The 14664-nt window shown below is 42.2% G+C and overlaps 1 protein-coding gene across 1 annotated transcript in view; it reads left to right on the plus strand.

Moving 5' to 3' along the window:
- The window catches only part of slc24a3 (solute carrier family 24 member 3), a 63984-nt gene extending 49684 nt beyond the window's left edge, over nucleotides 1-14300 (plus strand). Inside the window, exons 5-17 of the mRNA XM_086142562.1 lie at nucleotides 735-819; nucleotides 1621-1724; nucleotides 3713-3787; nucleotides 4392-4417; nucleotides 4512-4565; nucleotides 4659-4792; nucleotides 8391-8551; nucleotides 8656-8914; nucleotides 9898-10064; nucleotides 10601-10715; nucleotides 10881-10993; nucleotides 11673-11738; nucleotides 12475-14300. Of these exons, the coding sequence (XP_085998688.1) occupies nucleotides 735-819; nucleotides 1621-1724; nucleotides 3713-3787; nucleotides 4392-4417; nucleotides 4512-4565; nucleotides 4659-4792; nucleotides 8391-8551; nucleotides 8656-8914; nucleotides 9898-10064; nucleotides 10601-10715; nucleotides 10881-10993; nucleotides 11673-11738; nucleotides 12475-12627 (1512 nt within the window). The 3' untranslated portion in view covers nucleotides 12628-14300. The remainder of the gene's footprint in view (nucleotides 1-734; nucleotides 820-1620; nucleotides 1725-3712; nucleotides 3788-4391; nucleotides 4418-4511; nucleotides 4566-4658; nucleotides 4793-8390; nucleotides 8552-8655; nucleotides 8915-9897; nucleotides 10065-10600; nucleotides 10716-10880; nucleotides 10994-11672; nucleotides 11739-12474) is intronic.
- The last annotated feature ends 364 nt before the right edge of the window (nucleotides 14301-14664 follow it).

Consider the following 14664-nt stretch of genomic DNA (forward strand, 5'->3'; position numbering starts at 1 on the left):
GAATAATCAAACAACACAGTACAAACACTGTGAATATCAGCAGAATTCAAAAGAGTTGAAAGCTAATAAAGAGGTAAAAAACAAAGGCCGCAAACTAGATGAGTATTTTCAGTGAAAGAAATGTTATAAAGTAAGCTACTATAAAGTTAGCTCCAAGGCACTTCTGCCGCAGTGTTTACTTCGGTTTCAGCATTCATATTTAATGAGTAATTTTGGTATCACAATTTTGTTTTATTTTAGAAGCAATTCTAAACTAACTATTATGTCCTTTTTTAGAAAAAAAAAAAGGTTAGTGGCTTTCCAGTATTCTGAATCTCTTTCACATTTTTTTAAATAAGACAAAGAATTATTTTTGGTTCTATTTATATATGTGTTGTTGTGTCATAATATTCTGACACTATGGATCTGTTGTTGATGGGCCAAACAATAAACCCACTCTTTTTTTCACAGTGTTTGTAAGGAAATATAGAATATATATATAGAAGTATAGAATTATCTATTTCTACTACTGCAGTCCTTTCATTTGTGCTCACAATTGGAAATAAATGTGAGCATCTGATCAAGATCCCATCGAAGTCACAAGTGTCTCACCTGAATGTTTCAGCCATGCGTCTGCGAGTGTTCTTCATTATTTCAAAGATAGAATGCAAGATACAGCGGATGTTTCTTAGATACAAAATTAGGTTATTTTCCTGACGTCACCGCTCCTTTTCTCTTCTTACTTCTCCCACCAGCGTCTCCATCTCAGCGAGGACGTCGCAGGCGCAACGTTCATGGCCGCTGGCAGCTCAGCCCCTGAACTCTTCACTTCCGTCATAGGTACACGCCATCTACTCTCTATTCTCTTGCATTCTACTAAACGCTGGCTGTTGCGAAGGAACCATCCATGCATTTAAATGGGTGTTTTAATGCTTTCGCACGAGCTGTTTGCATTAAACAAACATGACCGAAGTATAATGAAGCACATTAATGTCATCTCTTATTTAATAACCACTCGCCAATGTTTTTTTTTAATGTTAATTTATATCAAACTGCACCGTAAAGTAATAGAATGTCAGATGGTGTCCCTGATACACTGTGGGTTTGCAATGTTCAATTTTGTATACTTATAACTTGATAGACCTGAAAACGTACCATCACATTCTTTGCGCAGTTTGGTTCCTCTTTTGGATCCCAAAGTTGACTAAAGAGTCCGCTTTCAGTTTGGCATTCATTGATCGTCACATCCTCACACACCTTTTGTTTGCCTCTAAGCACTTTACACAATCATATTAACAAAAGCCATTTTGTGTGACCCTGGAATATATTGATTCATGATATAAACAAACCCATTATCTTGTTTGTTAGACGATATTCGAACATTGTCATTTTCTTATTGTTAAAATAGCAAATGTAAAGGTTAGCTTTGTAATCTTGTTTTGTATTTAATGTGTGTTAATGCATTTAACTTGAGTGCAAGCAAACTTCTCTTCATCCACTTTGCTGAGGACCCGGTCAGAGACGTCTGAGGTTCTTTCGAAAGCATTTTGTTGATGAGAGCCTGACCAAGTATGGGTTTTCTAATCACTTCCCTCGTTCATGTTTTTAGACTTAATGAAGGACGATTGTATTTCTATCCAGGGGTGTTTATCACCAAAGGTGACGTTGGTGTTGGGACCATAGTGGGTTCAGCTGTCTTCAACATCCTCTGCATAATCGGTGTGTGTGGCTTCTTCGCAGGCCAGGTATGATGTTGAAGCGTTACATTGTTAGCCTTGAGTCCGCAGCAGACCTGCTGGCATTTCCACAGAGTACATCCTACCGCCTGATGTTTCCCATTAATATTCAGACACACACACACGCACCAATGACTTGTGTTTAATCAGAATGCAAAGCAAAACACACACACGCCGTGATTTCACGCACGAGGCTGATCACACCAAACTGCAGCTTTAGAGGAAATTTGATCCAAGGTTCAACCATGAAGAATGTTTTTCTCAAGCGCAGCACCTGTTGACTTTTCTAATTTGGACTTAAGGGTCGGCATTTGATCACAAATTATATGTACTCCTGATTAACCGCACATTTCACACAGAGCGCCACGTACGCATGCTGATTTTGCTGCATTCTTTGCTTGATCCTTTCCCTTTGAAAGGCCTGAATTGTATACAATGTCAACTTTAAGAAATGAATGTAAAGAATGATGATGATTAACTGTTTTGCAATTTACAATGTTATATTTATTTGTGTTTTGAGTCACATTATGTTTAAAGTCCAAAATATTGTACACAGTCCGTGGCTCAGTGTGCACGATGTCTCATGGGTTTAAAAAAAAACAACAAGGAAAATGTGAAAAAGAAACTTTGCAATGTATTTTTTTCTTCAAAATTTGAAAAAAAAAAAAAAAAAAGATTTTTTTTGATGAAAAAACGTTTAGTGACATTGTTAAAAGGATCTTTCCTTTTCATATTTCTATGAAAAACACAAAAACGATAGCAAAAAAAAACAGCAACATTAAAAAGATTGATTTAATAACCGGAATAGCCACCAGTAGCCTTGTAGATGTTACACCTCCTCTTATACATGCTAACAATCCATTTTCTAATAAATTCCAGTGACAAATTTTCCCAGTGACAAGATTTTCTCTTTCAACTCAATAATATTTTTAGGATTTAATATCATCATTTCTTTTTTAATATTCATAATAATATTAATGTGTCATGTATTTGTTAGAGGAACAGTTCATGACATATAAAGATTGTTAAAATTTACCTGTTTACAGGTAAAACAATGGAAAAATTTGGACTTAGTGTTACTTTTAGGTAATGATTTTACTGGTCCGGCCCCTTGACATCAAATTAGGCCGTATGTGGCCCCCGGACCAAAATGAGTTTGACACCCCTGCATTAGAATGAGGGAACCTTCTTGTCACAATGGTTCGTCCCGACACACACAGATGCGGAGTTTCATATTATGACCCCAGAAAAAAGAGTGTACCTATCTGTTATCCACCTCTGGTTGGGTCTGATCCATTAGCTACAGCGAGAGCAAAGAGATGCTGCTTGACACGCCCGCATCAGGGCCATGCCTTGCGATGAAAGGAGCGGAGGACAAGTATATGCCCCGAGCTTTGCAAAAAAATATACACTCTTGACTCCAAAAAGTGATGCAATCCCAGATTGTGCATTATGTAAGCATAGGGAGCTAATGAGCGAGGAGGACATGCGGCGGGGCGGACCTCAGAGGGACGGGGTGCATTAAAAGCCTTTGCGAGTCCAAACCCACCTCACTTTTAATGCTTGCCGTTCCCAGCTGGGCTTTCTTGCAAAGCCCTACTGGACATTAGTAGCGAGCAAACAAGTTTTGTTATTCTCTGTCCTCTGGCCCCCAGCTACAAACATATCAGCGAGCGGGAGTGGCAAATTCAAGATGTGACTTCTGACTCTTCCCTCAGTTTGAACCCTGCATGGGAATAATGTGCTGAGAGTAGCAAGATTAGTCACGGCATTGTGAGCTTCTGAATTACTTGTGATTACAGAGACTTCATAAAGACTCCAGCTACTTTTTAAATATAGGCTTTTTCATTGACTGTGATTTTTGGCATCAACTCAACAGCTCCCTTCTTTATATCCGTCTGCTCACCATGTCGCTGTTTCAGAAAAGCTGCATGAACTCCGACAATTTTGAAATATTACCGAAATGAGTGGATTAACTGAATCCGTTTCCCTTGCAGGCGGTGAAGCTCTCTCACTGGGCCCTGCTACGAGACTCCGTTTACTACACATTTTCCATTACAGCCCTGATCGTGGTAAGAACTCAGAGGCACTTGTAGAAAAACAGCATACAGTAAAGATGATAAAGTGTGTTATAATGGCACCATATAAAGACCCCTAAATTCCCAAGTGCATTGTATCAAATTATGGTTGCATTTTATGACTCTCAGCTGAGACTTTAGTCATACACCGTGTATCCTCTCCAGACGTCCACCATTTGAGATGTGCCATCGCATCAAATCATAATTGTCTTAAAAAACACAACCCTTTATTTTCATTTTGAGATCCTTTTTGGGTCGTTTTTGGCTGTGCTTATTTTATTTCAAAGATGAATCCAGTTGTTGCCTGACCAGTTTTTAGTTTCCAATCAGCCTCATTCGACCACGTGTTAACAAACCCACCCGTGCTTTCGGATAGTCTTCGGCATGCTAAAGACTGCCCTTCTTGTGTTTGTAAAATAAATACAAAGGTTTGTACATTTTTAGTTATGTCATAAATATAAATTGTATATGCCGAACCAAAGGGTGATGAATATCCACTGGCTCTCTGAATCTTGAATTGATCGTGACCCTTCGTGCCGTAGACGCCGAAATGCCGCCTAACCACCTAACATTGCTGTCTGTTGTCTTATCTCTGCAGTTCATCTACGATGAGAAGGTGTGCTGGTGTGTGACATTTTTCTACCCTCTATTTTTGAATCCAAATAAAGATATGTCTCCAAAAATTTGACTGACTTTCTGTTTGCGTGCAAACATCCAGGTGGGAGAGTCTCGTCCTGATTCTCATGTATGCGGTCTACATCCTCATCATGAAGTGAGCGTCATCCTCGAGAGGCTTTTGAATCTCTTTTCGCGGGTTGCGTACAGCCGAGAAAGAAAGATGTGCTAACTTTTGTTTCGATATCAGGTTCAACGGCAGCGCTCAGCGCTACTTCAGCCGGCGAAAGAAGAGTTCGGTCAATCTGGCAAATGGTTTGACAGGGAGCACTGATCTGGAAGACAACGTTTCCTGTGACGCTACCGCAGTCCTGCTCAAGACGGGTGAGCCTTTCTTTTCTGCCTGGATTAATCCTCACAGGTAGCTTTTTTGAGGTGTGCATAAAGCAAAACTATGGCAGGACTCCCAGTGCTCCCTTTATTTGGAGCTTTAAAAAAAGAAAAGAAGAAAAGAAAAACCTGGTAAAGGAGCACTTCCCGCACATGATGGCAGCTGCTGCTGAGATGCTGAGTACGCCCAAACCTCCATCTACATAAAGAAAGACAGTATCACTCCATAATTAAATTGACAATCATGACATTTTTTTCGAAAGGCCTGAAAAAAGCAATCCATATATGATTGCTTCAACAAACATAAATAAATAAAAAATAAATAGATAGATAGATAGATAGATAGATAGATAGATAGATAGATAGATAGATAGATAGATAGATAGATAGATAGATGGATAGATAGATAGATAGATAGATAGATAAATAAAAATAAATAAATAAAAATTGACGCACAGCTTTAGAGTTCTACCAATTTCATATAACGTCTTTGTGAGAGGCTCAAACAGATTTTTTCAGACCTTTTTTTTATATAAATCGTCTCCGCTGCGATCAAATAAAGTTAATGGAATTCCAATAAATGAATCACTCAGCAACACACACCGTGTACGGCGGAGTTCAGCGGTATAAATGTTGTTCTTCGACCACTAAATCTGGGCGGAGTAGAGACCGGATTCTTGACGGATATTGCAATTCTTGGTCAGCATTCTGAAGTCTAAGCCCCGCCGTCACTCAGACACCAGGGATTTTTCTACATCACTGGCCCGGAAAATACCGCTCACTTTCGAAACAGAAATATAATATATCTTGACAAGCCTGAGGGGTCTGAGCAGGTGGAAATCAACCAGTATGGCTGGCTGTCCAACGTGCACAACATGTCTGTCACAGCACTATTCGTGGGTGGGCTTTTACGGTGCCATATTCGGCTGCCATGATGGGGCATTTCTCTGAAACCCATTTCAGGCTGGCTTAAGGTCTCACAGTAAATGTCATTGACTTCGCATACTTCAGTCACACCGATCTTGCACTTATATTCCAATCTACCAGTAGTTTCGGTGTCCTAAGTGGTGAAATTCAGAAAAGCCTTTTCGGCTCTGCTTCAGCTTGAAAATAGCCTTTGGCATTAAAACTGCACACCAAGCAGCATTTAGGTGGCGAGAGCTAGACCCTGAAATTAGGCTTTTTTTAAAGACTTATTCTTATTCTTATAAAGCACATTTTAGAAATACAGAAATCAGAAATTTAGAGATGCATGTAGAGGTACCTGGATTTATTTAAAGGCATTTCAAGGAAAATGAGATGAGATGTACCTTAATGATTCCATGCTTGGGACATTGTTTCGCAGCAGCAGGAAGACATACAAGGACAAGACAAGCTAAAAATACATCTAAAAAATAAATAAAATAAATTCACTTAAGTGTAAAAGTATAAAGTAAAATCTAAGAAAGAAGGCCTCTCCATATTTACCAATAGAGAGGAATAAATAAGGATCAAATTGGCAAAGTAACAATGTGAAGTAGCACAGCGACTGATTAGAGTGAGTTATTGTATTGGGTTATTGCATCAGGTAGGAAAGATTTCCTGCATCTTTCCGTTCGACAGTCTGCTGGAGAAGCTGCTCTGCTGTCTTATCCAGTGTGAGGTGGAGAAGGTGGTCTGGGTTGTCTAAGACGGATGACAGTTTCTTAAGCGTCCTCCTTTCTTGCACGGTCTCAAAGATCTCCGTCCTGCGACCGATCGCAGAGCCGGCTCTCCTGATGGCCCGGTCTGGTCTGTCGGAGTCTCCGGCTCTGACGCCGCTCCCCCAACACACAGCCGCAAAAAAGATGACACTCGAGAACAGATTGATAAAAGATCTCCAACATCTTGCTGCACACATTAAATGATCTGAGCTTCCTGAGGAAGTCCAGTCTGCTCAGTCCTTTCCTGTGCACAGACTCTGTGTTGGATCTCCAGTCCAGTCTGCTGTCAATCACAGGAATCAGGAATCTATAATTCTTGACCATCTCCGCCACCTCTTCCCCGGCTGTGTCCATCTTCTTCCTGACCTCAACAACCTACAACAATCAAGTCATCAGAGAATTTCTCAAAGTGCCATGACTCTGTGTTGTACTGGAAGTCAAGGGTGGACAAACGCTGGCCCGCCGCTCAGTTAGTCAGTAATCCAGGACATCCCCGTTGACGCCCATCACCCGCAGCTTCTCGCCTGACAGCAGTGGCTGAATGGTGTTGGAAGCGTTGGAGAAATCAAAGAATGCGATTCTCACAGTACCTCCTCCGCCATTCAGGATGAGCTCGTTGCAGTCGGTAGATGACTAACTGGAGCAGATAGGCAAGCTAAAGAAGATCCAACTCCACCCGTGGCCTCAGGTGAGCTGAGCCCAAACTTTCCAGAACCTTCATCACATGAGATGTGAGGGCAACTGATCGATCGCTTTTGAGGTCTGATGGCGACGACTTTTTGGGCACGCGGTACTTTCTCCTGGCTCAGGCTCGGCACCAGGGAGCGGCTGGCTGGCACGGGTCTTCAGAATCCTGGAGGAGCCTTACGCTGGTGGAGTCTCTCCAGTTGTCTCTTGACCTGGTCTGTGGTCACAGCCACAGGGGAGCCTGGGGACGATACTCTCGGTGGGTTGGCAGGGGTGGAGGGTAGGGATATCGGTGTCGAAGAGCGAGGAGGAGGAGGGAGAGAGAAGCTGTACGGGAGAGTGAGGAGGGAGGTGTTGAATGGTTGATGTGTTGGGGGGATTCCAGACCGAGCGTCGAGTCTATTGAAGAACTGATTGAGCTCATCGGGTCTCTCCGGGCCTCCCGTCGGCTGTCTTTCTCTCGCCTAAAACTCAGTGATGCACCTCATGCCCGTCCACACATCCTTCGCATTGTTCTGCGGGAGCCTGGCCTCCAGCTTCCCCCTGTAGACCTTCCTGCGCGACCTCAGCACGTCTCTGACTTCATAAATGCTTCCTCTTCTAATGTATTACCACATAGTTGCCGCTCCAATGTTTTTATGCTTGGTGGGTATTTTAGTGTTCATCGCACTTGTGGGTTGTTAGAACACATTTTTACTGTGGGCTAAAATGCTAATGAAAACAAAAAAAAAAATTCCCACTTTTGTCTAAGTTGCAACATTCCAAGTTATGTTTTTCAGTCAGGTCAATATTCTATTTTTATAAATCCGTGCGTTGTCATTTCATACCCGGGCTTTTCCTGACAAGGCTCACTCGACTGTGCAAATAATACATCACTCTGGAGAAGGAAGCTCAAACACAAACCAAGGACACAAGAGAGTTCTTGTTCTTTCTTTTATTCAAAAGTTTGGCAACACAGTTCCTACGTCTGGTCCACTCACACACACACACACACACACACACACACACACACACACACACACACACACACAAAGTCATCTAATGAAATGGTTACTCAATAATCATGACTTGATTCCTTCAGCAGAAAATGAAAATATAACATGATACTTTTGGATCTATACAAATGTGAAAATGCGTTAATAAGCCGGACTAATCTAGATTTTGATTATTTCATGATTTTTCTTCACCCAAGCTTGTAGTAAAATGTACGTTGCGTCCTCTAGCTAACTTCCACTATAAGCCATCTGTGCTGATGGTGGATGAGCTGCTGTCTGCATACCCCCACCAGCTGTCCTTCTCCGAGGCTGGCATGAGGATCATGATCACCAGTCACTTCTCACCAAGAACCCGCCTGGCCATGGCGTCTCGGATGCTCATCAATGAGGTACATTTTCAACCGTCTTTGCAGAACGTGGACATAAGTCACAGACCAGAAAGATCCGATCAGAGCTTGAAGTTGTTTCTCCGAATGTCTGTCATCACCGGCAGAGGCAAAGATTAATCAACACCACTGAGACTCGAGTCAACCGCATCACCAACGGCGACTCCGACTCAGCAGCCAGGGCCCAGGGGCGGCGCGGTTTAGAGAACGGGATTAGTAGTTTGGAACACGGACTTAACGGGAGGTGCAGACTCCAACGGCTGGAGTCCGGGAATGAGAATGAGGATAACGAGAACAACGAGAACGACAAGGAAGGAGAGGCGGCGGATGACAATGACGGGCCTCTCGTTCCGTTTAAAGCGCCAGGTACGGCACACACGACATTTAGGAAAAGTGCACTGATGATGAAATACAAGCTAGTGCCTCAAATGTCCCCAAAGGGGAACCACATTGCAGAGGACGGCCCCCGATTCAGTGTGACTCACGCAATTTTTGAGGAGGTTAAACGTTTTAATCATGGCATAGTTTGTTTTTTTGTGTTTTTTTGATATGTAAAACACACTTTACGGAAAATCCAGATTATTACAGAGATTCTCCATATATACACTGCTCAAAAAAATAAAGGGAACACTTAAAAAACACATCCTAGATCTAAATGAATGAAATATTCTTATGAAATACTTTGCTCTTTACACAGTTGAATGTGCTGACAATAAAATCACACAAAAATGATCAATGGAAATCAATTGCATCAACCCATGGAGGTCTGGATTAGGAATCACACTCAAAATTAAAATGTAAAAACAAACTCCAGGCTGATCCAACTTTGATGTAATGTCCTTAAAACAAGTCAAAATGAATCTGTGTTGCTTCCTGAGTGGACACTATGATTTCACAGAAGTGTGATTGACTTGGAGTTACATTGTGTTGTTCAAGTGTTCCCTTTATTTTTTTGAGCAGTATATATATATATATTCACCTTCCATAAAGTTTCATTTTGTTGTAAAAAAGTTTTTTTTCCACAATCACAAGGAAAAGTTGTTGTCTTGTTTTAATTACACTTTACATAAAATGCCTTTTTCATCAGTGTGAAGGTTTACGAGTCATGTGTTCATCATTGTGACAGTAATATCCCTTACCTTCCCCTTAACCGATGGGTAGGAAGCTACAAATTGCGAGCTAGCTCCGCTGTCAGCAAACAGCTATTGCATGGCGATCCTGTAAAGAAAATAAAAAAAGTAAATAGCTTTTGAGCGTCTTTGTCAAAACTATTTTCGGGGAAGTTCTTCTCATCATTATGTAAACGCCGTGTCAAGCTCAACATTGAATGGCACCCATGTTCTTTGTAGCCGGGGTGTTCAACAAGGTGAAGTGGTTGTGTCTGTGGCCGCTGTCCCTGCTCTTGTTCTTCACCGTGCCCAACTGCGCCAAGCGGGGCTGGGAGAGGTGGTTTATGGTCTCCTTCTTCACGGCCACCATCTGGATCGCCGCCCTCTCCTACGTCATGGTCTGGATGGTCAGTGCAGACACTCTCACCCTCCAAACTCAAAAACAGCTCGATTCTCACTGGACGAAATCACTAAAAAGTTGTGTGTATTTAATGCCATTAATTGAAAATCACTGTTTGTTTGTTTTTTTGCGCCTGTTTTTTCTATTGGAGTTCTAGGGAATATTGCCACCACGATTCCGGAGCACCTGTATATTTCTTTAAAACTTTCATTTCTGCTCACCGAGAAAAGGAAAACATTTGGTTCTTCAACACACAGAACTTTGCATTTTAATTTCAAACTAATTACAATTATTTTGAAGTATGTTCCTGAATCTGGACCACTTACCCAAGACTATGGTGTGACTCATTTTAATGGACTAAATGCACCTTGAAAGCACAAAGAATGGTGATCGTAATGATGTCATCGTAAATCCATCTTTGTACGGAATATTTTCGGAGTAACTCTTACTTGATCCTTACTAGTAATAATAACTGCAAAAGCAGGGTAAATATATTTTGACTGAGAAACAGACAAGTTTTATCAACACACACTGTGCTTTCAGGTGACTGTGATTGGCTTCACTCTCGGCATCCCCGACGTCATCATGGGCATCACCTTCCTGGCCGCAGGCACCAGTGTCCCAGACTGCATGGCCAGCGTTATCGTGGCACGTCAAGGTAAATACACACACACACACACACCGCTGTGCAGGAGGCAGGATGTTAAAATCACTACTCACATGACAAAACGCGGTGAGGGAACCGAGCATTCATGCAAACAGTGTCCGATTTGTCATAATTAACTGTACGCAGACCTTGACAGCGTTGCTCTCCTCACCCCAGGTCTGGGAGACATGGCCATCTCCAACTCCATAGGCAGTAACGTATTTGACATACTGGTGGGCCTGGGTCTGCCCTGGGCGCTGCAAACACTCTTCATAGACTACGGCTCTAACGTGAGTGCTGCTCAGCCTAACGTGAGGACACTTTGCAGGAATTAGTCCGGAATCGTGCCGAGCCGTGTTTGTGAATACAAATGCATTTGACGTATTTGACGTAGAATATGCCCACACGTTGTCACGGGAGGCACCGCACAGTTTATTGCCTCAGACTGTGAAGACATATATAACGGCAGAATTTAGTCAGCCCGTTGGAGGAATCATTCCCGATAAGGTTAAAAACAAGGCCCCTGGCTGCAGACTTTTTTCAAAAACCAACAAAGCGATTAAGGAAACATTGTTGTGTCTTACAAATAGTACTCCATAGATAGGGCTGGCTAAAGTTTGCCATGTCTTGGAACCACATTTTATCCAAAAGCATTTAAAACCAAAAAATTGGATGCTTCTTGGCTTACCTGGTTTGCAAAATATTTGTGCTAATAATAATAATAATAATAATAATAATAATAATATGTAATTGAGAACTGTTAGTGTGGTCATTTTATGTTTCTTTAACCTAAACTGCAGAAGTTTTTTTTCATCAATATATCTCTTAAATGTACACATTCTCCTGTTGATTTCATAAAATACTGACAGGGGATATCTAAATTAGCATCACATTTGCAAGAAACTATATTGAATAGTTGCAATAAAACAAGGTGAGCATTCCAAAGCACTTTTACTTTCCTCTCCCCAGATCCATCTCAACAGCCGGGGGCTCATTTTCTCCGTGGGACTCCTGCTGGCCTCAGTATTCTTCACTGTAAGTGCTGCCATTTCTAATGGTGATACATCGGGGATATGATCGACTTAAGCGTATTTGTCCCCAATTCATCCATGTGAATTGTTCCCAAGAGGACTTGTATATGTATTTCACCATGTTTTGTGTAGGGCGGCACAGTGGTGCGCTGGTGCTTCTGCTTCACAGCAAGAAGGTCACTGGTTCAATTCCAGCAGGGGGCCTTTCAGTGCGGAGTTCATTCTGCCAGGGTTTCCTCCGGTTTCTTCCCACAGTCCAAAAACATGCAGCAGGTTCACTGGAGACTCTAAAGATGGAGAGTGCATGTCTCTATATGGGGCTCTGTGATTGGCTGGCCGGTCTAGGGGGATCCCTGCCTCTCGCCCAATGACAGCTGGGATAAGCTCCCCAATCCACATTTAGATGCAAACTTAATTTTGTAGCATGATAATAACAGCAAAGGGAAATAAGTGGTTGATTAGTGAGTTAACCGCAACTAAAATCTTTTTTTTTTTTTTCCTGCACTTCTCTGACAATTGAATTAACAGCAACTTAATGAACTACATGAATCAGCACCTGGCGTCCATGTGACCCGCCACCTTGACATATTCCGCCAGGCCCTGCGTTCATACTGACCAGTAGTCCGGTGGCAAAAAAATCTTTTAATCTCCTGGATATCAAGGGAATCTCCGAGAGAAACTCTCGTGTAAGTCCGGTACAGCGTTGACATTTTCTTTCACTCTCAATTCTCCGCCTGCAGGTCATCGGCGTTCACCTCAACAAGTGGACATTGGACTGGCAGCTGGGCCTGGTCTGCATCTTCATGTACGCCATCTTTCTATGCTTCTCCGTGCTCATCGAGTTCAACGTCTTTATCTTCGTCAACCTTCCCATGTGCCGTGACATCCACTGACCTCCCCTCTGCTTCTTCTTCTGCTCTCTCTGGCTGATGGAGGACACCTTGCCTGGCGTTTTCTTGGCACGTCGAGACCGAGTCCTTCCTTTTTTTTCCTCCCCAAGAGCATAATGGAGCTCTCTATGATTTATCTTCGGTGCAATACATACAAGAGAGGACACCAGAGGTTTAGGGTATTCTGGGGACAGGGTGGAAGGTGAAAGGCCGCTGCAGAAGAGATTGTTTTGCAGGTGTGAAGTGTATTAACACCAATAGCTGCTGTTGGTGAAGAAGCTGCTACTGTAACTGACTGAAAGGGAGGAATCGGTGGCCGCAGCGGATGTCAGCTGGGCCGTTTGTTACTTTTTGTACAGCCCTGATATAAGCACACTTGTAAGGCATTTCTAATGACAAGAAGTATATATATATTTGAATGGTCTAGGAGCTTAAGGTAGAAGAAATGTGGTTTTCTCATGCACAACCGGCTTACTCTCACCGAGTGGCACCCTCCGACGACTTTATCGTCTGTTTAAGGCAAGCACAACACACGGGTTTAATCTGCCATCGACACCGCCAAATGCTCCTACACCCGCCCCTCGCTTAGCGCTGGTCTGACAGCATAGCCGACTGATTTTCCTCTATTCAAATCTAGCTTTGCACTGACAGAGAGAATCCCAGCAAAACCCACACGGACGCAGTTCTCGGAGGTACTACTGTCCGTCCGCGGGTAAATCTCCGATAACTCGGGCTTTATTAGAACCGTGACGCAAGAGAAATTCTGCCCGCAGCTGACATCCAGCACTGACACTTTATCGATTAGGCAGTAGTGCTTTCTTGTCAACAGCTTCGCCTACAGGTACTCTAATCACGTAACTACTGATTATAAAGATCCCTCAGACATGTTGTATTACATTAGACATCCCGTTTTTAATCCGGTAGTTGAGTGTAACGTTTCTTCTTTTTAAGCCAAAAGAATTGAAATAGGACAAATAGTTTTAGATTATGGCTTAAGAGTCATTCGGAGTATTTCTACGTGTGCGCATGCTTTTTTTTGTGTGTGTGCGTGTGTGTGTGTGTGTGTGTGTGTGTGTGTGTGTGTGTGTGTGTGTGTGTGTGGAGGAACTTAAGACACCACTGTTACTGGAAAGACATAATCATGATTTATTTATGAATTAATTTATTCAAAGATCATGTCGAGCCAGCTCTTTGGATTGTGTACAGTTGTATTAAATACGAGGAAGCTGTATCTAACATATAATTTAAGTACTGAAAATTGACTTGATGTTGTTTATATTTAAGAACAGGACTTTATAATTTATAAGTTTTGTATAGTTTGTAAAGTTACTGCAACATTTGGATATTGGTACAAACAGAGATGATGCACCGTTGCGGCGGGGGTGCTGTGTTTAGGCGAGATGGACAGGAAGTGCAATCTTTATAACAATCTGTCCAAACACAGTAGGCATCCTCTCGCATGCTAAATGGACCACAGATGACTCACTTTTAGAAGAGATGGCGTACATACTGACGGCACCCCACGATTGAACTCTCACAATATATGATTTCGTAACACAGTGCTTCGACTCTTGTGCCAACCCTTGTATTTGTCCAGGCTTCCAAACACACACTCGAGGCCATTGTCCTGCTTGTACTGTACTTGAGCCAAAACAAAAAAAAAAACAAAACAAAAACAAAAAACAAACTAACAACAATAAAAAAAAAAAAAAAAACATCCATTCAACAGTATTGCTGTCAACAGCATGTGAAATGTGTATTTTTATTTTTTATGTGAGGAGTCCTCTGAATTAGTTTTAAACAATATAGGCTAATTAAGTGATAGTTTTTGGACGCTTCTCCTACAGGCCACAAGTGTGCGCTGTGGAGTGGTGTTACATCCGAGCGAGGGGGTGCTGACTAGTACGTAGTATATTTCCAGGCGGGTTACATAGGCAAATACATGTCAGGATGCATGCCTCTTTCATAAATCTTAATTCTTTTGTGTGTAACTGTTATGCATTTTGGATCAAAAGGCACTGTTATGATAATGCTGTACAT

Source organism: Fistularia commersonii, chromosome 35 (genome assembly GCF_037954325.1).
Source record: "Fistularia commersonii isolate RoL2024-O1a breed Wild chromosome 35, RoL_Fcom_v1.0, whole genome shotgun sequence".
Lineage (NCBI taxonomy): Eukaryota > Metazoa > Chordata > Actinopteri > Syngnathiformes > Fistulariidae > Fistularia > Fistularia commersonii.